The sequence below is a fragment of the Nelusetta ayraudi genome, unplaced genomic scaffold (assembly GCF_046127955.1).
Source record: "Nelusetta ayraudi isolate G7.1 ecotype Tasmania unplaced genomic scaffold, CSIRO-AGI_Nayr_v1 ptg000052l, whole genome shotgun sequence".
NCBI lineage: Eukaryota > Metazoa > Chordata > Actinopteri > Tetraodontiformes > Monacanthidae > Nelusetta > Nelusetta ayraudi.
Window position 1 is genome coordinate 6,817,210 of NW_027466102.1, and position 26,108 is coordinate 6,843,317.

The 26,108-nt window shown below is 41.8% G+C and overlaps 1 protein-coding gene across 1 annotated transcript in view; it reads left to right on the plus strand.

Annotated features, from left to right (window-relative positions):
• The window catches only part of trim67 (tripartite motif containing 67), a 45,887-nt gene that overhangs the window by 13,006 nt on the left and 6,773 nt on the right, over window positions 1–26,108 (plus strand). Inside the window, exons 2-6 of the mRNA XM_076037541.1 lie at window positions 10,497–10,592; window positions 13,821–13,943; window positions 18,953–19,063; window positions 20,983–21,136; window positions 24,795–24,958. Coding sequence (XP_075893656.1) covers window positions 10,497–10,592; window positions 13,821–13,943; window positions 18,953–19,063; window positions 20,983–21,136; window positions 24,795–24,958 — 648 coding nt within the window. The remainder of the gene's footprint in view (window positions 1–10,496; window positions 10,593–13,820; window positions 13,944–18,952; window positions 19,064–20,982; window positions 21,137–24,794; window positions 24,959–26,108) is intronic.

Below are 26,108 nucleotides of genomic sequence, written 5' to 3' on the forward strand. Positions count from 1 at the left end.
AGCTTTCTTTTGTTTGTCCGTTTTACCCAGCGCGTGCAAACGTGTACCAATTGTTTCCAGGGAAATTGGGTGATTTATTCCTCAAAAAAATATCAAAACGTGAATGGATTAGCAGAGTGTAAATGTGCTACGCGGGTCTCTGCGCTGAGCGGAGGCTGTGAGGGCGACCGTGACCGCTCCTTCTTATCAGGGACTGGCTGCTTGTTGGCAAAAGTCACCCTCCGGTTCTGCCTCCGATTGACTTGGACTCCTCGCTCTTCTGCTGAGGCCTCGAAATATCACAGCGGCAAGCATCAAAAAAATGAAAAGAATCACGGCTGTGTCCGAAATCGCCCCCCCCACCAACCCACTATACGGGGAATACGCTGTTTTGTAGTGGTGTCCAAATCCTGTGTGAACATCGGTATTCACTATGTAGTATCTACTCAATGTAATCCCACAATGCATCGCTGAAAGTAGTGTACATCCGTTGGTCACTAAAATATCCCATCATGCATTGCGCTCACACTTACCCATAGGTAAAAATAGAGTATAATACATTGTTTCTCAACTGGTGGGTCGCGACCCAAAAGTTGGTCTTGGAGCTGTTTTGACTGGGTCGCAGCTTCATGGGAGGTTTTTTTTTTCTTTTTCTTTTTTTTTTAAAGAGGTTTTTCCAATATATAAGTATAGAGAGAAAATGTTGGGAATTTATTTTTTGCAGGACACACAATTCAATTCAATAATGTCAATAATTCATTCACTAGACATGATAGAGAGAGGGCTAGCCGAATAAATTTGGCTTTCGACTTCATTTTGAGGAAAAAAAAATGTGGTTCCTGAGACCCCACCAGTTGAGAACCGCTGGTATAATACGTACTTGTCACCAAAATGCATATATAGGTGTAAATGAACTCACATATTTATTTATTAATTTATCTATTACCACCTGCCGACGGGATATGTTTTAATAATGTGACCTTTATGACGTCATTAGCGGTGCCAAAAATAGCGTCCGGAAGTTTTTTTTTTTTTTTTTTAATTTGGCTAATGAGCGCACTATATAGTTAGCTACATATACTGTAACTCCCTGTAAAGAAAGTAGGGGACGAGTGGGTGATTTCAGCCACGGCCGACGAGTCATATTTGCCCCATGGAATTTTGCACATGGAAGTCTCGAGTGGGACTAAGCCGATTAATTGTAGGCCATTTAGGAGACTAAGTGAGGGGGAAAGCTCCAGAGTGCGTCGCTCTGCACGTCTCGCGCACAGTTTATCCGCAAGACAGGATTCTTCTCGAAGGAACTCAGCCGGCTAAAAAAAAAATTTGAAAAGATCTTACTTTAAAACGTTAAAATGTTGAATTAGTCGGGATCCGAGTTGAGACTGCGCAACGGCAAGCGGCAGAGACGGAGGTCAAAGTGCGGAGGCCCGTGAATGCAAATGGAGGAGAAGCCTCACAATGGAAAGGGTGGATGTGGGGGGCGGGGGGGTCGATCTCTTCTCTTGGTCCCCTGGGTGTCATTTTGACAAGGTCAACAGCACCATCATCCGTATCCCAGCTGACAGCTTAACGCGCGAGAGCCGCCCCATTGTTCCATGGCGGCGTCCTCCGTGTCGTCTGCATCCTCGGCCCAACAGTCGGCCTTTAAGGCGACAAATCACAGGAACTGGTTTTGGAGGTTTTTTTGGATGATGGTAGAGCTTAATTGAGATGAGTGTTTTGACTCAAGGTGAAATCAATACTTTGTTACATAGAAACAGATTTTGTGAAAAGGTTGCGGCACATTGATTGCGATTTTTTTGGCATCTATTGTGCACAATTTGTGTTTTTTTTTTTTGTGTTCTTTATCACATTATCATTTTACCATTAGCGTTTTCTGAGCAATTTGGGATTTACTTGATGTTTTGCTGTGGGCTGCGGCGGACCTGCAGTGTCTCCAGAGTCGATTCGAATCTTACTGAACTTCAACAAAGAGAACCGGCCAGCTGTATTCTGCTGCCAACATTTGCATCCAGTGCTTTGGCCATGGCACAGACAGGGCTGTATGTGGGATACTAGCTTATAAAATCAAAAGAACTGACCTCCCAATGCAGAAATGGGGTTCGTGTGGCAGTAATGATATATCCTTCTCTCCGGAACACACATGACATATGTGTTATGGAAAACCCTTGAAAGAGAACTTCTTTGCACTGTACAATAAATAACACTGCGTCTCATGTTGCTCTAGCCTTGCACTTTTTTTTGCACTTTAGATATTTTGCCCTTCTGTTTTCAATCCCCAATGCACAAATGTTAATCGTTACGGTGAATAATGAACATGGTATGACTGAATGAATGAGTCAATAACTTTTTTTTAAATGAGCTCTAATCTATCCGCCTTCAGCGAGAGCTGAGATTCACGAACTTAATGAACTCACTCACCTGGCTCCGCTTGAAGGGAAGGAATTTGGTTGGCTCGTTTTAAATGTTGCAATTCGGGTTTTAAAGGGTCTTTCTTCAATGTTTCCTGCAACCCCACTGAAATGTGGCACATTTCAACTTGCACGTTTGAATGTCGCTCATTCCAATAACAGCTAGGGACCGGGCGAAATAAATTGTCAAAAAAACACACCGCGGTAAGAATATGTCATCTCGCAGGAATAACGATAAACTCCTGTTAATGACGAAGCAGACGTTCAACTCTGTCGTTTATCCACACCGTCTTTCTTTCTGTTCTCTGTGGCGCTTGTTTTTAACGCGCGCTACTGCTTCTTTAAACACGGCGCGCTTCTTCTTCGACCTCTTCCGCCTTCAGGGAATAAACTTGCGGCGCCACACCAGGCGGGGCATAGGTACTGCACCATTTTTAGTCGTTTCCAGCGTATCCGTGTAAACTGGATTTTTTTTTATTTATTTTTTTTAATACGGCTTTGTGTAAACGTGTTTTTTTAATTTGAAATACGGCTTTGTGTAAACATGTTTTTTGTTTTTTTTTTAAATACGGCTTCGTGTAAACATGTTTTTTTTTTTCAAGTGCAGTTTCGAAAATGTGCGGTTTCAAAAAAAATCCCAAAAGATGGAGTTGAATTGTTTCATATTTTTTATCGTCACTTTTATCGGTATCGCAATAAATACCAGGAATGATCGTGATAAAAATTTTTAGTCCATATCGCCCATCCCTAAAAACAGCAGTATACTTCCTCATCATACCACAAAATTTTAAAAGGCAGTGCACAGCGTCTGCAGTGACGCCACTTTAGCCGAGAGCTTTGCAGAGGTTCGAATTCTCACCCTGCTCTCCGCTCCGGCTCCCCGGCAGCCACTTTGCCGTTTGCCGAGCTGAGACACGATCCGCGATCAAACACGCCGGCACCTCCGTGAATGTCACGGGTCCCTCCAAATGTCACGCACCCGAATGTGCTCTCCTCCTTTGACGCCGCCGCCGTAATAAGGTAATGAGATAATAGCGCTCGTCTCCGAGAGTGGCGGCGCCGACGGCGGCCCCGGTGAAAAGCGGCGCTCTCGTTTGGAGGGGTAACAAAGGATGAGCAAAGGTCAAGGGGAGGAGAACAAAAGAAACAAAGGACGGCCAAAAAAACAAGAAGAGATCTCTCAATGTCCGTTTCTGTAGTGCAGATGCTTGAATTTGAAGTTTCTTTTGCGTGTGTTTCTCGTTTGGTTCTAAATCTCTGCAGTGACTCGCTGGTCTTCCTCCCCCTCGGGACAGATTTGTCAGGTTTTTTTTTTGTCACTCTGACACACAATTTCACTTTGGGGTTGACTGTAGGTTGACACATCATAGCTGCAGCCAAATTTAGAACCTGGTATTGCGGTGTGTGAGTGTGTGTGTGTGTGTGTGTGTGTGTCGCTTTTTCGCACGTCTTAGTTCAAACGAATGCAATTTATTTCGACGTCAAAATGGCCAATGTATATAAAATATATATTTTTCTGAGCTGGTGCCTTGCAACGTTATGTAGCTTCCTCTATGCACATAGACAGGTGAAGCTTTGGTTTTCGTTCTCTCCAGAGTCACTTTGAAGATCCAGTACGTAAAATGTGGCTTGATTTATGATTTTTATAGTCGTAAAAGCTGAACAGACTGCCCATAAATACGTTAATTAAAGTGTGTAAGTGTATCGCAATACAATAAAAGTGGAAGTGGATATTCCTCCCCTCAGAAGGTTCTCATATGTATGTGTATGTATGTGTATATATATATATATATATATATATATATATATACATATATATATACACAGTATATATACACATATCTATGTATATACATATATATCTATATCTATCTATATATATACACATACATATATATGTATGTCTATGTCTATGTCTATGGTACATAGACATACATACATATATATGCATATGCACCGAGTGTCTGAAAGGCTGCTCAGATTTCTATCAAAACGAGAACGCCTTGAATCAACTATTTGGCACTTGGTTTATTTATAAAAAGTACAAACAAAAACAATACTTTATTTCGTATGATGAAAATTGTGTTTCTGCAAGAAACGTTCTCTTTGTTAACAGGTGTTTGCACACTCACCAGGCTCGAACCGAATTTTCCTCAAAGCGGTTGGATTAATAGCATCAACTTCAGAGCTTTTCAAGTGTCTATTTCTTTTTTTTTTTCCCTTTTCTTTCTCCCCCCCCCCCTGTCCTTTGAGGCCATAATGACAAGCAGAATTGTCTCTGAATGTCTATGATTGGTGGGTGGTTTCAGGAGCTACCTCTTGAGCGGTTTTATCATATCATTGGTGACATTCTGGCCATGACCGGACTGAGGGAGGGATAGATGTCAAGTTTGTGTTTTTGGCATGTGTTTTTTTTCTTTCTGTTTTCCTTTATTGGAGTGGCAGACGTTTAACGCAGAAACAAACAAAGAGTGACGAGGAAGAAATACGATGACTCTCCAAAATCAACGTCAATGTGCCGCCTTTAGCTCCCCGCAGACGGACTAAGGAAATCAATGGATGAATGAGTGGAAGGTGTGTAGCTCTGGTGAGCCGAGCCGCAGTTAAAAAGATTAAGAATCGGGCAAACAAGGAGGGGGTGGGCGGGGTGGGCGGGGTGGTTCGGGGTTGCGGGGGGGGGGCGGCTGGCACATTCGTCATCCCCTCGTTAACATCTTGGCGTGCGAGCGCAAACACTCTGACACGCGCGCAAGCAAACACACACACACACACACACACACACACACACACACACACACACACACACACACACACACACATGCGCATTCACAGAAGAGGCCGGACAGCTTGCCGGGCCAGATGGCAGCAGTGTCGGAGCGCCGCGGAAGGGGTTGGTTTGATTCGCGAGCCGTGACCTCTGCGCATCCGTCCTCCTGACTCCGGACGGCACGTGCGCAAGGGGAGGGCGCTAGGGAGATAAGATCGCAGTGTGTGTGTGTGTGTGTGTGTGGCAGCGGTGGCGGTGGTGGTAGTGGATGGAGGGGTGGCGGGAGGTTATTGCAGAGATAAGAGAGGGGATTATATGCATGCGGAGGATGCGGCGCACGCGCACGGCAGATTTCAACGTCCACCATTCCTGCCGGGGGGGGGGGGGGGGGGGGAGAAACTTATGACAGTCGTCTGTTAAACGAGATTAAAAAAAAAAACGTTGTTACGTTTGCTTGTTACAATTCGGCGTTTAGCCGCCATGAACTCATTTGATCCGGCAGTGGAAATCACCCTGGTTGTCCATTAACATCCAGCGACTACGTGATTCAGTGGCCCAGAGGGAGAAAAAAAGAAAGAAACAGGAAGCAAGCCGGCGGGCAGGAAGAAATTAAGGACGGTGAGACATAAAGTCCTGGAATCCCCTGCTTCAGCACTCTTTCACAGTTTTATGACCACCACTACTGCCACTGTTGGCGAGCAATCTATTACTAAGTAACCCACTACTGTAATCAAACTACTTTTTTACTCAGCCGCGGAGTAATGCAATGCAAAAGGATTAACGACAACAGATTTTGACAGAGAAATTTGACTCATTTAAGTCAATTTTCTTACAATTCGAATGGGTCAAATGAAACTAATCGGCATCATCGGTTACTGTGTTCTTATTTGAGCGCCGACTCCGCTGGCCGCCTGGAAAACTTGCTCGAACGAGCGTTGATCAAGAGAACTCGTGTTCTGTCTCTGTTTGAAAAGAATGCCTTTGGATGGATCGTCTTTTGAAGAAAATGTAAAATGCATTATTGAAGAAGTGAATTGCACAGAAATACATCATGTAGAATCTAATCTTTAATCTAACTGGCTCTCGAGTGCAGATCAAAATGTGTTTATCCCAATCTTTTTCGGGGGAAAAAATGTTATTAGGGAGTTATAACCTCGAAATCTGCAATTCACTGATATATAGTGTTGGCGAGTAATCTATTACTAAGTAATCCACTACTGTAACGAAACTACTTTTTTTTTTTTTTTTAGAAACGAGTAATGTAACAGGATCACTGCAGCAAAACTGGTAATTATATGATAATTACTTGACCAAGTAACGATTCCATTACTTTTCTGAAATATTTTGCAAGCTAAAAAAAAAAACACCTTATCATCCACAAAAGGTCTGAAATTTAGGAAAACAATGATGTGGCAGATTAGTGATGCAGCCGTGCATGCAACGTCATTGATGTACAATGGTGGCGGCAAAAGAAAAAAAAAAAAAAACAGTGATTGCGTTTGAGTTCATCTCGTCTAAATCAAAGAATATTGTGGTTCGTTGTGCTTTATGTGCAGGAAACAAGACGTTCTCAACTGTTACTTTATCTTTTTTTTTTTTAACTAAAGTAATTAGTAATTGATTACTTATGAAACAAAGTAGTTAAAGAAGTAATTCGATTACTTAAAAAAAAAAAAAAAGTAATCATTAGTTGGATTACTTTCATGGAGTGATCCCAGCAACACTGCCTACTACTACTGGTGCAAGAAGTAAAACTGCAGTCCTTCCATTGGGATGAACGCGGCCAGCAAACACAGCTGCTCGGCCCCTCAGACTGTGATGTCCTGAGAACAAAAGGACGGTTTCAAACTGTGCTGTCTCCTCCTCGCTCCTCCTCCTTGTGGGTCTAAATGTGTGTGTATGTGTGTGTGTCTTTCTGTGTGTCTGTGTTCATCAATCACTAGTAAATATGAAAAGACAGGACCAAGGCAACGCAACCACAGCTAAACGAATGCCAAGCTGTGATGGATCTGGCCCACAGTGGCCACACCCTCGTTTCCCCACCTGCTTCTGTATCTCTGATCTCACACACACACACGCACACACATTGTCTGTTGTTATGAAGACTGTGTGCGTGTGCGAACAATGAGATCATCCCATTGCCTTTGTTATTAATAATGATACCTTTCTTGCCTTTTTGTTGGCGACTGCCAGCTCTGCCGATGGCTGCGATAACCTCGACTCGGCTGCGAATCAGGGATTACAGACATAAAGGCTGGCATTCGTCATGAGGCAAACAGGATCTTTGGCTTTTCCAAGTGTGTTGTGAGCGATGCGAGTTATATCTCTTTCGCTCAGCCAGAAGCATTCCCTTATCGTAGTGACTGTTTATTTTGTGTGCATTGTACCGCATGTGTCTTTTATTTTTGATCGTATGCAATATTTTTCAAAATTCCGTTTTTTTTCTCTCAAAATATAGCAATTTCTAATACATCAACCAAAACAATTCCAAATGTGCTGTGCTGTAATGACCACATGGGTAATTATTGTTAACATTATGCATGGACTATCCAGCCTACTGAGAATGTGCTATATGTACAGTATGTAGAGTGGCCTTTGCCTTTATTTGTTTCCAGTGTCCTTGATTTAGTCCGGAAGCAAACCAATATCGTTCCACTTTGAAGAATGGAAAGAAAAAACATCAAAATAAAGGGATTTTGAATTGTGCAGAGAGGGAAGCAGAGGTTTTTGTAATCAAAAAGAGCAGGTGCCGGACTGAGACATATGGAACTTCAGACACCTGGTCATTTTCTATGCTGCTCCTCATCCGTTATTTTCCAGCTGTAGCATGACTACACAGAATTAAAAAAAAAACAAACAACAACAACAACAACAACAACCCTGTAGGTCTGTTTTGTGAAGTGCTCAGTATCTTGCACAGTGCTTCAATTGCATGTCTGACTAAATCATGTGTGAGTAGTGGAATAAGATTAGTGCCTCCACAAAATGAACGCTTGCCCCGCAGCCCGAATTTAGACATTTAATCAAATTCCCCGCTCTCATCAGCAGGTAATGCAGACAGGTTAATGCAGGTTATTTGGGGGCTTTGGGACCGTTGTGGCTCAGTTGGTAAAGCCGGCTGCCTGATGATTGAAGGGCTGATGATTGATGTTTGAGTCCAAGTATCCAACCTGTTGAAGTGTCCTTGGGTAAGACACCGATCCCTTGAGAAATGGGCCTGGCAGCAAGGCAGACCAAGGTGATGTGGTGGCAGGGAAGCAGTAGGAGGAGGCCTTCTAGGTCAAGTCATGGTGGCAAAAAGTAGAGAAGATCCCAGTTTGAACCAGACCAGCAGTACTTCACTATTTATTTATTTTTTGACTTTTGGCTTTAACTTTTACTCCTGAAGTTTGTACACAAATATCTGTACCTTCTACTTTTTACATTGGCAGAACATGCTCAGTACGTTTGTGTTTAAAAGACACAAATTCTGTTCAAATTATTTCAGCTATTATTATAGTTGTTGATGAAGTGGAGCAATTTCAACTCTGCTCTGTAGTTAGAATAAAAAGTGGATCATATTTTAGGTACTCTGAAAATGATTATTTTCAGAGTACCTCTGCTTTGGGGTCATTGTGCTGTTTTCAGTACAAAGGAAAATGAAAATGAATGATTTTGTTAATGTCACTCTCAGTGATTACAGTTTGCTTGTGCTGCATTTGAAAAAGAAAAAAGAAAATTAAAAACCAAATGTATTGTTTCGCTAATGGAGTTTTTTTTTTTTTTTTTTAAATAAACTTTGTTTTTACTCAACTACATTTCAGAACCTGTACTTTCTTACTTGAACCTAAGTAAAGGAGTTGAATCAGTGTATTCATGCTTTCACTTAAGTCCAGAATGTGAATACTTTTGCCACCTCTGTCCGTAAATCCTTGACTGAGAGTATGTTGACATTCAATAGCGCGCGACAGCCGGAAAGCCTCTGTGTCAAACCATCAGATTGCTCCTCAACCCCTCCAATGTGCTCTCAGGAAGTTGCCACCAGGTCAGAGACTCAAGGTCCCAGTAGCCAGGAGAAATTGCCAATGAGAGGTCCTCCATACCGTCAGCTGTGGTCATTCCTAACAAAGGACGGCTTAAACAATAACTAATGTGGCAGCTGTTGTCGGCACCCCTTTTTAGTATCTAGGTCATGTAACCTTTCCCCTGTATCCTCCCATCATTCCCACTGAATGTGACTTATTTCTTCATAGGTTTTTATCAGGTATTTAGCTTGTGTGTTGTGTCCTGAGGCCAAAGAGAATTTTTTTTGCAGGAACAAGCATTAGTATCCAGGGGGAGGCGAAAGCTGGCAATAATCAGACAAAAAAAAAAAAGTTTCTCAAGAAAAGAAACCAAACTCGTGTTATAAAGGTTGCAAATGGAGAATAGCGTGACAAAAGGGCATGAGACACAGGTGAAACTAATCAGGGCGGGGGAAACAATCAGACAAAACAGACCGCAGAGCTGCAAAAATAAACCAGGACCCGAGAAAATAAGGGCACATTCACACCAGGAAAGTCCTTAATTTGCTTTCTTTGGTCCGGACCAAAATACAATGTATCTTTTTTGGTTTGGTGCGGTTCCTTTTCACGTTGTAATTTTTCGCAAGAGTCCCAGGATTTGACAAGAAACCCAAATGTGTGCAAAGATTGTTCAATCATTGGAGGAAAAGGTCTGGGGCGGGGTAACACGGTAAAATACGGGAAGTAAACAATCATGGAGCTCACGCGTGCTGCACTCGTTGTGCGCTTAATGACCCCCCGAGACAGTTACAAGCGTTTGCAGGAAAAACGAGATGTTTACCATTTTGCAACATCGAAAAACCGTCTCTTCATTACTCCACGTTGAACTATGACTTGTGTTACGACGTGCCACTAAACTTTCTACTATGCTAACCAAAAACAGTAGTTCCCATAATGGCTGTGGCTACGGAAGCCTGTAACGTTTAAAAAAAAAAAAGGAGAGAGAGAAAAAAAAAGTGTGTGATTTCAGAGCTAGTTCGAACCACGTTGCGGTCGCTTTCAGACATCAACCGAACTGCACCATGGTTCGTCTGGAAGCGAACCGACACCACCTCTCCGGCGAGGTCTCGGACCGGTTGTTTGCTCCGGACCAGAGTTCGCTGGTTCGTATTCACACTAGCCCAAAAAGTCTGCACCAGGAACCTTTTTGGTTTAGTCCGAACCAAACAGGGCAGGTGTGAATACGCCCTAAAATGCCGATACTACAACTACATGTCCTTGTTTTATTTAACTTTATGAAAACTATGTATGATGCTAAATGCTAAAGTGATTTTTTGTTTCTGTTTCCTGCAGTGTCAGCTCTCTCAGGCTCTAAACGGCGTTTCGGAAAAAGCTAAAGATGCCAAGGAGTTCCTCGTGCAGCTCAAGAACATGCTTCAGCAGATACAGGTAACAGATGTAAAAAAAATAAAATAAAAAATGTATTCATCTGGCAGAAAAGTACTTTGAGTGTTATGCGGTTTTTATAAAATGTTTGACATCTGTGACGAACATTGAGGGGACAACAAGATGGAAGGAAAAGAATTCTGATCAAATGGTTTCAGATTTTATATTCAGTGTCTATTTTTAATTACTTTATTTGGGGTTGAGTAAAATTTTAAGGGTGTCCAAACTGTATATCACAATTTTGTCCTTCTAACATTGATATCAGTATTAGCACTAGCATTAGTATTGGCATTAGTAACACATTTCTTTTAAACTACTGCGATTCAGTGTGTTCGGGAATATATTTTTTAGCAGACCTGTGGTTATCTGCAGAGATTCATGCGCTATTTATGATATTAGAATCTGTGCTTGCAATTACAAAAATTGTTTTTAGAAGTGAGAACAGGTTGACGTCCCTCAGGAGAAGATTCCTGCCTCTGGACTTCACTAGTTCTGAGTTCTACCTGCTAATGACCGTAGCAGAACTAATAACGGTGTCTGATCAGTTTCCATGCGCAGGAGCTGTTGAGCTAATTAATGCCAAAGCTGATATTTTCTACAGCATAGAAATGTAGCTCTGGGGAACGTGCTGGTAATGGGCAGTAAGCTCCAATTAAATCAGTCACAGGGAAACATTTGGGGCTCCTCACGCGTAGCAGTAGGGAGGTAAATCCATGGAATTACCACACCTAAACAAACCGTGGCGGGCAAATGTGTGGAGTGTATCGAGGTGAACGTTTGTGGGCGAGTGTCACCTGTGCGGCAGCTGATCTCCCCTGCAGCATCCACCACCCGTGCACACATATAGGCATGTGCGCTTCTCTGCTCTGGCAGTATGAGCAGGCTTTAAAGGTTAAGCGTGTAATATTTGGAGATTTTGAAGAAGAAACAGCGACATCAAGTGGTTACATTTTTAGATTGTTTTACTCTTCCTCCCCGTCCTGAGTTTGCCAGTGAACTACAGTGGCCTTCGCACCCACACCTTGATACCTCCTCCACCGTCTTCTTCGCTGGTTTATTTGAGGACATGAGCATTGACCCTGATTACGAAAAGAGCTGTCACGTGGGCTGAATTGTCCGCACCGGGCTTCCTTAGAAATATGGTGGTGCAAGATGGCAGCTAACCGGAGACAAGACCTTTGCAATATGCGTATTATTAAGGGTAGGGAAACCAAATTACTTTTATTCTACTGTGATTATGCACTTTCATTAATGTATTTATGGGCTGTATATGACGCTTTTACCAATGTAAAAAAAAAAAAAATCATAAATCAAGTCAGATATTACACACTGGACCTTTAGGAGTCTTATCACAGAATGTGGAAGATTGACTCAAAGTTAAGCACTGCTTTTGCTCTGTCTGACAACCACAGTGCAGGAGAGAAAAATACAAATGAGCACTCATCTGTCTGTGCAAATCTGAAGTGAGGAAGCCTGATTGGAAGTCATTACTATTGAAGACCTCATCGCTCTTCATCAGTGCGGAGACACAATAGGCTTGTGAGAAAGTTTCAACTGCTGAGCCAAAAAGGAAAAATATTCCACTAAAACGCTGCTGCAAGCTGTTAAGTCTATGTTTTGTGCTGTTCTCTGTGGGATGTTTTGTCATGATAGACAATTTTACCAACAATGGTTGCACGTGTAGGTTCCAAAAAATGAAAAATAAATATCTCAGATCCGGTCCCTTAGTAAAAAAAAAATGTTTGGCTTAATCAGTGTGAATCTAATTGTAAAGAAAGTAAATTGTTTGGTTCAAGGAGGAAATGTTGTATGCCTCAACAAAGCAATGCCCAGATAGTCTAAAGCCTTTTAGTAGACAAAATTGCCTTGGTCATGGAGGAAATCCACTTTGACAACCACCCTAAAAAAGGTCGCCCCAAACAAGATTTGATTTAAGTCAGCATCACCTTATTTCTTATTTTAAAAATCCCATCCAAAGTGTTTTTCCTTCTGGGAGACTCTCCAAGCAGATGTTCAACACAACATGTGTGTTCAGTTCTTGTCTGCCGTTTGTCGAAATGATTCACACGAGTGTCGGAAGCCAAGAATAACCGAGGACCTGCATATTTGCTCAGCGCACACAGAACATCCTTTGTGTTGGTAATGAAGCAGACGCCGAGGTTTCTATTTTAGTAACCGCGCTGACAGAAGCCACTAATGAAAACGAGGAGATTTGCAGCGGGGACTTGAGGCAGCGGGAGAGCTCCTGATTTTGAAGGATTATTTTGCTCTTTTTTTTTTTTTTTTTTTAACACACAGGAAAAAAAAATCTCACAAGTGCTTGAAGTTAGTCATTCAGATTCGAAAATGCCCATAACCTCAAAACATTGTGCGGCATTGCACCACTGTAACTCTTTATTCCATCGTCTATCTTTTTAATTACCTGAAATTCCACTCGATTTCAAGAAATAGTCTCACTTTTCTTGTTGATATTTGCGCTGACAAAAATAATGTGTGGTCATCTCTTATGACATCTATGCTACCAGAACACTAAAAGTTTGACGGTATAGACTGTCTAATCAAATTATAATTATTAGTAATGCACCAATACTGATACCAGTATTGGGTATCGGTACCGATACCGGGGTTGAGTACTCTACTCATTCTCGTAAAATACTTGTTCACTTACCGATTATGACAGATCAGGATTCATTACTATTGACGAATCTGCAAAAAAAAAAAAATTGAAAAATGAGAAATATGTGAGGAACCTATGAAATAAATGTTCATATTTCTTATCAATAACGAACGTTTGATAATCACTTGGGATGCACCGATGCCGTTACAAGTATCGGTATCGTACCGATACCGGGGTTGAGTACTCTGTAATGTGTCCTCAATATCTGTGAGTACCAAAATGAAAGTACTTGTACTCTACTCATTTTGTTAAAAAGTGGTATTGGTGCATCTCTAATAAATATACATTATTTTGCCCAGTGACTGAGGGGATTGATATTTGTTGTTTTTTTTCTTTTTTACTTCTTCTTGTGCTAGACTACAAGACCTAGTAAACCTAATTGTAAGATAATACATTATTTGATTAAATGATGGTGTGTAAACAAGGTGTTAAAAATCCCAGAAATCTGAAGCGTCTTGGTCATGGTTTCCCAAAGCAACAGAGCAAATGGCTGACTGGTCCGATCACGTTAGATGCAGTGGGGGTTTGAATCTGCTTATGTTTTGTTGTTCCAGGAGAACGGCGTGGAGTTTGAAGCTTGCCTTGTGGCACAGTGCGACTCTCTGATCGAAGCACTCACCAGGCAGAAGGCCAAGCTGCTCACCAAAGTCACCAAGGAGAAGGAGTACAAAGTGAAGGTAAGACTGGCTGACTGACTGGCTGACTGACTGCCTGCCAGGCTCTTTGCTTTGGTTTAATCGGTTGGATGGAGAAGAAAATAAACACAGCAGTGTTTGGTTTTTCTGTTGCGACTATGAACAGAAGTTGTAACCCCATCCTTATTTTCATGTCGTGTAAATACAATTAGAAGGTGGACATCTCCCCTTTTTTCATGCCAGGCACTTCTTCCCTGTACACGTTTTTTTTGAAGGAGGAAAGGAAACTGATTGGTTGTGGAACATAATGCGATCAGAGATCAATTAATTGTACTATTTGTTGTCTTACTGATTGGAGAACAAAATAAGTGACATTTTAGAGTTCAAATTAGAGAACATTAAGAGCAGCTCCACAGACACATTGACTTCTGTGTAGAATATGATATGAACGAACATGTTAAGTGATTTAACCAGCTGCTAATGTCCAAAGCACCTTGTGAGATGACAACAGAACATGTCCAGTGTTTTTAATTCTTCTTTCCTAAACCGCTGATTTTCATCAGACCATAGTGTTCTTCCCCGTCCCTGTAAATCCACCTCTGGGGTTTTCCCCTAAGTCACAGAGTATCACATGGAAGCCTGCCCAGCCTCAACGTGCCCGCCGACCGACTGACCGTCTGGCTGGCGGCGCAGGGTGGGGGTGGGGAGTTGTGTTGGATGGAAGCCCCAAGGACAGCTGTTGTCATTATCTTCAGGCTGCGGATTGAGATTTAGCGAGGGGGGCCAAAGAGCCGTGGAGCCTGCAAATAAGGCTGGGAACAAGAGAATAATAGCTGCTGGTGGCAGAGTGAAACACGGTTTGGAAATTGGAAAAAAAAAAAAAATATACGGATTTTTGCAAGGTGATGAATTGCAAGGGTTTTCCTGATGTGCACATTGTATAGAATGGATGCAAATGATCAAACATACCGGGACAATAGGAAACTACATATTGACCCAGTAGGCAAATGACTATGTTGAATGATATTGGCAAAATGTTACAAAAGATAATCTGTGTTGGGATAGCAAGGAGGCAAAATGAGTCGATTTAATAAGTCTGAAAGCAAAATGTCTGAAAATTAAGAAAATTTAGCCTCCATAGGTTAAAGGTACAGGGCCCCTTTGGTGAAGAAAAGAATAATAACTATTTATGGGGCTCAGTCCCTTAAAAAAATAATTAATATTCATGAGCTGATAATGCATGGCCACAAGATAATTCTACTATTGTAGGCTGTCGGCATTGGCGTGTTTATTATTTATTTTTCGCAAGTAAAGGTAACTATAGACTACGTTTATATTATAAGAGTAGGCCCAAAAACTATTAGTTGGCTTAAGCAAAAATTGAAGCTCAGAGTACATTATTTGATGAACTGGCGACTTGTCCAGGGTGTCACCCTGCCTTCGCCCTAAGACAGCTGGGAGAGGCTCCAGCAGACCCCCGTGACCCTGAATAGGAATAAGCGGTATAGAAGATGAATGAATTAATGTATTTTGTTGGTCTTATTTTAAACTGAAAACATTCAAACTAGAATTTGCTGTGCAATTTGAATGCATACATTCACAACCAAAAGCATAAACTATTTTGCACAAGGGGTTGACATATCTTGTATCTTTTTCAGACAAACTGAATACTACTGCAACTACTAGTACGACTACTACTACTAGTATTATAATAAAAATAAACATATTATGCAACAGAACCTTTTATCTGGCTGAATATTTTTTTTTGCTTTGTGATTAAAACTCGGCCCTCTCCTTTTTTCTTTTTTTTTTTTTTTAAAAGTCTTTTAATCTGTTCTTTCGATGCTGCTTCAGCAGATGCAAAAACACCCAACAACAACATCGAGTCCAAAAAGCTGCGTCAAAAAAAAAAAAAAAAAATTTAAAAAAATCCAACCCTGCAGATGTTCATGAAATTCAACGAAGCTACGACTTAATCCGTTAAAAGCAAAAAACGTTATTCTCCCTATCAAAGAACAGCCAAAAATACTGAGCGTATATGTGGCTGTGATGCAAGGCGCTGACACAATTTCACACTCATTTCACGTGTCATTGCTTATATTAACAGCGTCACAGCTGGTTTGGGAGAATAATGGCTACTAATGAACCGTCTACAAATGAATGGAGTAAAAACAGCAGCGTAAATTGAAATGCGCCCTTGATGGAGCGCGCTGAGCTCTCTCATATGGCTCCCGTCCTGGTTCTCTGGAATACGAGAGTCGCAAATATAATCCAGTGGGTGGTGTTCTAATGTTCGGGTCTTACTCATAAACAAGTGTGTTTCCAGTGAGTCTCTGCTGGAATGTGATTATTATGGATGCTCTGATACAATTTTTTTTTCTAGAACAACTAATTAAATTTCAATACTCACCGATACTGTGTACTTGATTTGACTATTACACATTATAGAATTACTTGGATTTTTTGGGGGGGATTTTTCACACAAGCTTTACTGCAGTACAAACACAAGTTTAACAAAATTGTCATATACATACATGTCCAACTGGTATTGGTGTCGTGGTATTGGCACGTATTTTACCAGTACGAGTACAGTACTCAACCTTGATATTGGCACCGATACCCAATACTGGTATACCGATATCCAGTACTGGTATCAAATACGATACCCAGTACTGATATCGTTACCGATAACCAATAATGGTATCGTTACCGATACCCAATACTGGTATTGTTACGATACCCAATACTGATATCGTTACCGATATCCAGTACTGGTATCAGTACCCATACCCAGTACTGGTATCGGTATATCTCTAGTGATTATCAAACCTTGATTTCAATCATTGATATTAACATTTCATTTTCATAGGTTCCTCATACTCCTCTTTATTCTCGTTTTTTTGCACATTTGTCAGTAGTAATTCCTCCTGATTGTCGTTATCACCGGAGACATGACATTCTCATGTGCCAGATTTAATGCTCGGTGAATGCATCCCTGCCCCCTCAGCCTTGGAAATAAAAAGACAACATTTCCAAATATTGCTCGCACCTGTTCCAAGATGCATGAATAATGAAGACGCTGCTCGTCAACGTGCTGGCAGCGAATATCTCCAATCTGTGCTCGCGATAAGCATGTTCAGTATTTTCAGCCCCTTGCTCATTTCGCACGCATGTGGAACATATTGGGGAAAAAAAAAAAAAAAACATCTCGCGAGGCAGACCTGCTGGAGTGGGTGGGTGGGAGCTGACGGCACATCTCAGCGGGACGGAAGGAAATTGAAATAAATCTGAGATTTGCTCAGGCTTTGCGCGTCGCTCTTACGCAGGGAGGCGGCGACGGCGGGGGCTCGGCGGCCTTTGCTGAAAAGCTTAATTTCTCAGCCTGCCCTGCTGAAGGTAAATTCCCCCTGCGCGGCTGCGTCAGAATGACATAAAGCCGCGGTGTTACACAAGGAAGTGATGTTTGATGAAACTTTGAACCCCCGTGTAATCCAAATTCCTTCAGCGGAGCCGAAGACGTAGAGGAGCTTTAAGCCAAACCGCTTCGTACAACCGTAAAAAAACAACTCACTGCAGTAATTTAAAACACAAGCCATGGAGATACTGAATGACTGAAAGATTGTTGTTAAGGGACAATGACAGACAGAGTAACTTGATTGTGTTTTAAATTTTGAGCATATGGTAGATCAGGGGTCACCAACGTGGTGCCCGCGGGCACCAGGGAGCCCCCAAGGACCTCATGAGTAGCCCGCAGACCGGTTCGAAAAATTGCACAGCTCGTTGAGCTGCGTCTAAAATTCAAGTTTATCCAAGCTTGTTAAATCATTTTTTGATAATTATTGAGAACTCATGAGCTTGATGAGTGTCTTCACATAGATAAGTATCATTAATAATAATGTATAACTCAGAGAGTTTGTTATTTCAGGAGAATCTAGCAAACTGGTAGCCCTTCATACGGCTCAGGACCCATGAAGTAGCTCTCGGTGCCAAAAAACTTGGTGACCCCTGTGGTAGATCGTGTATGTTGTATGCTCTGAACTTTAGGTACATTAAAAATTGGACAGCGTATGTGATTTCAATTCTAAGTATGTTTAAATTACACGTATTGTTTACTATGAAATGCAAGTATGTTGTGGTGTTAGTAATGATGTTTGAGGTTTGATTTTGTCTATTGAAGTCTTTTGTGTGGCAGAATAGTCTACACATAGCGAAAGCTAATGTGGATCCATATTAACTAATGGGGATGTATACTAACTAACTAACTAGCAAGCTAACTAACTGACTTACTAACTATCCAACTAACTAACTTACTGACTAGCTAAATAACAGACTAACTAACTTCAAATTTAGATTTGATATTGATTAATGGTATGTTTTGTTCAATGTTACCAAGTTTTCCAAAGCAAAAGATGGAGATACATTTTTTTTACACCCTTCATTCTGCAGTTAATAGGACCTTTAGATGACCGGTGAATAATTGGCTGTGATTTCATTAACTCTCTTATAAACAGGGGGGAACTAATTATCTCGGCAGTTTAATTAACTTGCTAAATTATTCATGCGGCTATTGTAGGGCGTTGTCATTCCCCATCTTTCCCATCTTTGATTTGCAAAGTCAACAAATTCTGTTCTCTTCATCTTTCCAAATCTTCCAAATATAATATAATATAATATAATGTAATATACCAGAAAACGGTAGAAATGGAGTGCAGGTGTTAAAAATGTAAACATACGGTCTAATAAGGCAGTAACAGTTGACTGAGTTTCAATTACCTTGCACCGACTGGTTGTGACATCCAGCCAAAATCTAATTTTGCTCCTGCTCATGTGTGAACTAGCAGATAGCATCTGGTGTCTATGGGGACCCAAAAAAATTGAAAAGGTGAAGAAGGAGGGCAAGAAAAAGGACTTGCTGCTGTCTGGTTATGTCTGGGCATGTTCCTGTAAAATAAAACAACAGCAACAACAACAACAACAACAGACCCCAGGGCTGCTCAGTAGGACCAACGCCGTGTCTAGTTTGTCTCACCTCTCTCTCACATTCATTCCAGATCGTACGTGACCAGATCACACACTGCACCATGAAGCTGCGCCAGACCACGGGCATGATGGAGTACTGCCTGGAAGTCCTCAAAGAAAATGATCCGAGCGGATTCCTGCAGGTATCGGACCCACATCGTATTGGACAATGCGAATTCCACATGGTCGGGCGCTGATTTCAGTTGCACGCTAACAAACAGTACAGTGACAAACTGGCTTTTTCAGTTGTCAAAATAATAAGATGAACTTCTTAAAGGTCCAGTGTGTAATATTTGGCTTTATTTATTATTTTTATATTGGTAAAAGCTTCATCTACTACCTATAAACACATTAATAAAAGTGTATAATTGCAGTACAATAAAAGTAATTTGGTTTTCCTGCCGTTACATATAAGGGTAGGAAAACCACCCTTATATCCCCTTATATCTAAGGATAGATTATTAGACAATTTGGGCGACTTTGGGCCACTGTAGCTCACAGGCAGGCTCAGGAGGGGGAGAGAGATGAAGGACGCTGCAGTCTAAAATGTAACCACTTGATGGCGCAGTGTCTTCTCCAAAATCTACAGATATTACACACTTAACCTTACAAGCTAAGTTTTTAGGTTTGCATGATTGTCAAGTTAATTGGGAAATTATTTGATCTACATTATTGTCAAAGTAACAATAAATTACAGTTTAGGCTTCAGCTGCAATGGCTTCTAAAATAGCAAAATGAGAGCCAGCTCCCTCATTCCACTTCCACGTCAGAATAAGAAGACTGTGATGATATCAAAACGCTTGCCGACTAGAAAGGCCCAGAACACAAACTGTAGACATGAAAGCAAAGGGGAGGGAGGAAGCCTGGTAACGGGGCTCCTTTGAGCCTAACTAACAGGAGCAGTCAGCCGTGCAGGGAGCGCTGCTCCAAACTTCGTATTGAGAAACGCCCCCCAAATTATTCTGCAGTCCCAATTTTCCTTCGGGTTGTGGCTCAGGACCAACTACTTCAATGATACTTCTTCATATGCTGCGTATGTAATAATTAATATGTAAAACAGATTAACCTTCAAATCATCAGATTATAGTTTTCCATCCTTTTTTCCCGTGTTCATTAAAACCAGGTTATAGTACTTCAATCGTTTGGCCAGCAGAGACCGGCAAATATGGTTGCGAAAAAATTTAAATAAAAAAAAAATAAATGAAAATGGCTAGCTGTCAATGTGGCAATACCGCAGTTTTAATTCACTGAATGTGAAACAATGCAAGTCCTTGGAGCTACAATGGGAAAATGGCTGACCTTTGTGAGTTTCCTTTTTAAACAGACTAAAAAAAACATTTCTTTGTTGTCCAAAAAAAACTATGACAACACACTCAAGCCTGTTATACGTTGGATGGGAGCAAAGGAGAAACGCCTGGCTCTTTATCGGCACATGACTCCAGTCCCATTAGATGCGTTTGACGGTCATTTCGATTTCGATTGGCTTCCATGAAAGCGCCGGGGCCCCTGGTTATGAATCATTTCTCTGCTTGGAGTGAGAGGTGTTGGAGAAATGGAGAAAGGTGAGGGGAATAGATAAAAACAGAGATCAAAGACTCCCCAAACACACGCGCGTTCAACCGAATACCTTATAATGTATTGATATTGTGGCTCTTTTACACTTGACTATCCCTAAATCCCAACTACAGGCTGTTAACGCTAAACGGTGCTGACTGTGAGTTGAGGAACATTGGCGAAACGGCAAAATGAAGCGAGTTATGTCTTTACGCCCCGGGCGGACTTCCTAAAACGCTTTCCTGGGCGACTTGCGATCGCGCAGCAATTTTCTTTTTTTTTTTTTGCACTGACTGTAATTCAGACATAATGTATTCATTTAGGCTTTTTCCGTTCTTTCCCCCGAGGCACTGAGGGTTTTTTTTTTTTTTTTTTTACCAGTACTCAAGGGGCCCTAATTTTATCTTCAAATATTTGAACTTTACTCAGTCCAACCTCATTTCTCTTCAACTTAACGACCATCAGAACAGACTCTGAGTACTTGCTTTGCGTCGTGTTGGGTTTGCAGATCTCCGACGCGCTAATCAAGCGGGTGACGGCGTCTCAGGACCAGTGGGTGAAAGGCGCCCAGGAGCCAAAAGTGGGCCCTGACTTTGACCTCAGCCTCAACACTGACGCACTGCTTCAGACTATCCTGCAGCTCGACTTCTGCCAGGGCAAAGGTGACTATGCCGAGCATCACAAACGCTGTGCATCTCTGACACGAACGCGATGGTTTGTTAAAATGACGAGGGTTTAAACCATATTTGCATTTTGAAAATTGTCCCGTGCTTTTGCTTGTTCCCTATAATGACAAATGTATGTGCATCAGCAAATGTTTTTAAAGAAATTATGCGATTCACTGGTATTTGCTTGCTGAGGTCGCTGAAAAACAGCAATTCATGCGAAGCATCAGTACATTTTTGCTTGTTTTGTAATTGAGCTGTGAGGGTCATGTTTTCCATGTTGAATGGACAGTGTTGTGATTTCATGGACGCACTGGTTTGTCCAGAATGGACAGACATTTTCCCGACGTAAGGCCCTTCCCAGTGGGATCTGTGCTTCTCTTCTGATTTAAAGACACTGGCTAGCAAACAAAAGGCTCTGTACGATGACACCATCGCGACGGAAATCTCTTTCTTGTTGCTACTTGTTCTAGATGTGGCAGCTGAGAGGAGATAAAAGCATTTTTTTGGGGATGTTTAAAATAAGATTCCAACCCATTGCACACCCTAACCTTAAACTGAAATGCGGAAACCTCCTGGATCTTTATTTCCCGAACATTCAGACTTTAGCCACGAGGAACTTGTGATGTAAGATGTCAAACTGATGTCAAACTATTACAGACATGACTTCAGACTGACTCTATATGGAACAGAGAGTCATTTTTAATTCTAATAATGTTCAGCAAGAAAACAAAATACTACAATAGTGTATGTACAATAATATTGCAGAAGCTAGTTCCACTTTAAACAGGCTTTTACCAATAGAGAGCTTAGTACACACGAAAAATACAACGTCATTTAAGTGATGCCATAAGACTCAAACTAATGAAACATATCCTGACTACTTCCTGTTTTCTTCAGCATCTTATCTGTTTTTGCTATGATAGCTTCCCCCGTACTGGGGGTCGACGATTTATTGTCAATAGGAACAATTTGTAGTCCTTTATCATTCTAAAGTGTGTGTCTTTGGACTTCTAAGGTGGGGTGGATGGTGGAAATGAACTCGCAACCTCCTTGCCGCTAGGCTACAAGCGCTAACCAACGACGACCGACGGCCGCATCTGATTAGCTATTCATTAGCCGCTCGTCTTCCGGCTTCCCTACGCAGCATCCACTTGGCATGCATGAGCTAGCGCTGTAGCGCCGTAGCCTTCCCTTTCGCGCCGCTGCAGTCCCAGAGATTACCCTGATGTATTGTTAATGCGCTGCTCCGCATATGGGATCAGCGCTACATGCGTGCTATGTTTTAAGCCCGCCTCGTTTATGGGCAATTATGGGATCAGCACCGAAGTCAGGTCGGCCGTGAAATGTGAAATGCAACGCTTCTTTTAAGTCAGCCAGTAAACCATGCGCACATTTTTTTTTAACTCCCCCCCCCCCCCAAATTTGTGTGAGTAGTTCAGTTAAATTGAGTAGCTATAGAAGTGTTTAGCTACATATGTTATAAACAGATCAGATCCATGGATTGTCATATTATTTACAATTGTGTAAGAAGTTGAATGATTTAAAACGGCTAATGATGTAAATATTTCTAAATGATAACAATAATGATAACAATAATAATAATAATGATTAAAAAAAAGCTTTGTATTGTAACAATACTTAGTTGTGTGCACTACACCATAAAAGACTGAACAAAGCGTTGTAGCTTCAGGCTCTTCAGGCACCAGTTTAGACATTAGAAATGGGTTTCATTGAACACTAAAATGTCCCCATACTGGTTAAGCACATGTGGACTGCTTTCCATGCACTCATAATGACCACAGAATTGCAGATCATTCAAGATCATTATTTTGTAGAAATGGTTATAATGCATAGAACTCCAACTTTTGAACAGTAGTGTACATTAGCCCCAATTGTAGCTCACAATTGCAATATATATATATATATGTATATATATATGTGTACACATACGTATATGTATATATGTATGTATATATGTATACATACACCACAATTGTAATTACTAAGGCAGTCCATGGGTCTCTTTTTCCTACCCCACCCAGTGATCAATAGGAACAAGTGTAAAACGATGTACAGACCATTTGCTTGCAGGCCTTCTGATGAACCCTTCATGCGCCAGCTGGTGTCCGTGTGCCCTCTGTACCATAACTTTCAAACCAACATCATTTTTCCAGATGTGCAGGAGAATCTTATATTGAAACAAATGCAGACAGAAAACAATGGTGAGGCTGAATTGGAGACAGAGGGCCCAGGAGGTATTTTTTTCAACAGTCTCTTTTATTGTTGTCGTTATTACTTCTGTTTCCCCCCCCCCCCGGGTTTCTCCCTGATATGATTTTGTCACACCTCCCCTCTGTCCCACGCCCCGCTCCCACCCCCCCGGGAAAAAAAAAAAACCCTCACGGGCCATTCTGACCGAAATCCCTCCTGGTTGTTTTATGTCCCACGGCGTCTGTCTGGTCTTCTCCTTCCCGCATGGTTGTTGCTGTGAGGCTGCTTCAGGGCCGAGAGCCTCTTGGAACGCCACAGTCAGAACGCTGCTCCGCGGGGCTGCAGACGTTTAATCGTTCTTTTCACAATCTGTGGTCATTCAGAGAAAGCATCCAGAAATTCAAAAGTTCAACAATCGACAAATTTTCACGAGCTCACTTCAGTAAGCAGCCTCACACAATTAATCATCCACTTCAGTGTGTCTCCAAGAAAACAGTGTATTCGCATCTTCACAGCCTCCTCTGATGCTTTGTTTGCCCTCTTTGGGCACCAACTACCTTGCATGATAAGGGAGCTTTAATCACACAGCTATAGAAGCACAATAACGATGGTTTTTGGAATGGGTTCCACTGGTTTTGGTCACAATATCGGCAAACTCTCAAACCTCGATTTCGTCCGATCTTATCTCTGTGTCGTCATTCCTCGATTTTTTTGGGTTCAAAGGAAATCAGAGAAGTCAACGGAATAATTTGTGGCAGATGTTACCACCCAGTAATCTCCATCTCGTGGTGCTTGGCAGGGGAGGGGGGTGTGTGTTATTTTTAGCCTCGAGTTGTTTTTTTTTGCAATCCTTTTTGAAAATGCAACCCGGTCGTGTTTGTGAGCGCTTATTAGCTCACCGTGCGCTCGGAAGATCGCCGGAACGCGTGCTTTTGTCACGTGGCTGCTTTACGTTTTCCGAACGCTTTCGGAAAAATGACTCGACAGGATTGCAGCCCACTGAACTCGTTTTTAAATGAATCGGCACAAACGGGAAACCCGGCTAAAAAAAAAACAACACCTAAATATTATATAAGTTCAGCTGTGCACCTGCAACCACTTCAGTCGGGCGATCATGTCCTTGCGCGGCCCACTTTAAGCCTGTTTCCCAGCTGTTGCCCTGCCAGTGAACCAAGCGCTCATTCACCTTTAGGCCTTTATTTAATCCACACCACAGCCACACTTAAGCCCCCTCCAGTTTCTCTCCCTGATGTTGGTTTTTTAAAAGGCAAACCGGCCCGCAGATGACGTCTCCCTGTTTTTGTCTTTCCTTCTGAAATTCCCGTCCGTCACCTCCCCCCAACCCCCCACCATTTCCCCGCCCCTCCCACGGCTAACTCCACCAATCGCTGTTCCAGCCGATGACTTATCTGTTTCCTCCCCTCTCCCTCCGCTGCAACAGTCGAGTCGGGCCCCTCGGTCCCCGCGGCCCCTCTGCTGCAGCTGGAGAAGTGCTGCACCAGGAACAACAGCGCCACCCTGGCCTGGAGGGTGATCATGGCCCCCGGCACCGCCATCGAGGGCTACATCCTGGAGCTGGACGACGGAAACGGGGGGCAGTACAGGGTCAGTTCCTCGCACCACGATGTACTCGTATGTGTGTGTGTACATATATATATATATATATATATATATATATATATCTTATCTTATATATGTCAGAAAATCCAAGGTTGAAACGAGAGTACAAATTGCAAAATAGAATAAATACGAATTAAATAAGATTACAAAAAGTAGAAATAGATGAAAAATAAAAAGTGCACACACAAGAGAAACACGCAATGTAAACAAAAACAGCAGGATACCGTAGCAGCATGGCAGTGTGGTCAATGTACCATGTTCACATATTGCACAGGTTGATGGGAATACGTTAGAAAATTGCACATTGTAGATACTGATTGTAGATATATATGTATGTGTGTGTGTGTATGTATATTTATATATATATATATATATATGAATATATATATATAGATATATATATATTCTGTTTGTATAAACTGTATATACATTTGCATCAGTACGTCGCACAATGTAGGAAAAGACGACAGTGGGAGAGATCTAATGAGACACGCTGTGATTTATGTCGGCGCTGCAGCCATTCTTTATATTTTATTATTAATAAGCCATATGCTCTGCACACTGTGATAAAAGCTTGACGACGGCAACTTGAGTCTCTCTGATGAGTTTTCTTTACTCCCCGTTTCTGGTCTAGTGGTGCGGGACACTCACTCCGGCAAACAAAGGAAGCCGGCAGCTCGTCCTGGAAATGTTCAGCCAGTTCGCTGCTGTTCTAGTTTTTGCGAAAGCGTGGAGGCATCCAATCAATTTCAAAAGAAGGCTATTTACATCCTTTTAAAGTGAAAATCTTACCCCGTAGCACCCTGTGGAAAACATTCACCTCATCCCTGCCTTCTTTTAGTTGTTTTGGAGAATGGGCCAAAATGCTTTGCTTAAGCCTCAGAAATATTTCATGGACTCCCCAAAGATATTTTTGAGTGTGCTGTAAAATGTTTTATTATAATATTTTTCCTTTTTTAAAACTAATCCATGATCTTAAATCTGGCTGATGTGGCGCCGTTTAATCAGATCATCTTAAATCCTGATAATGAGTCTTTCTCTCGGTGGTGGTGGATTTTAAACAAGAAAAAAAAAATGCATGAAAAAGTGTTCCATGACCAAGACGTGGAAATTATCCTGAGACACTGGAGACAGC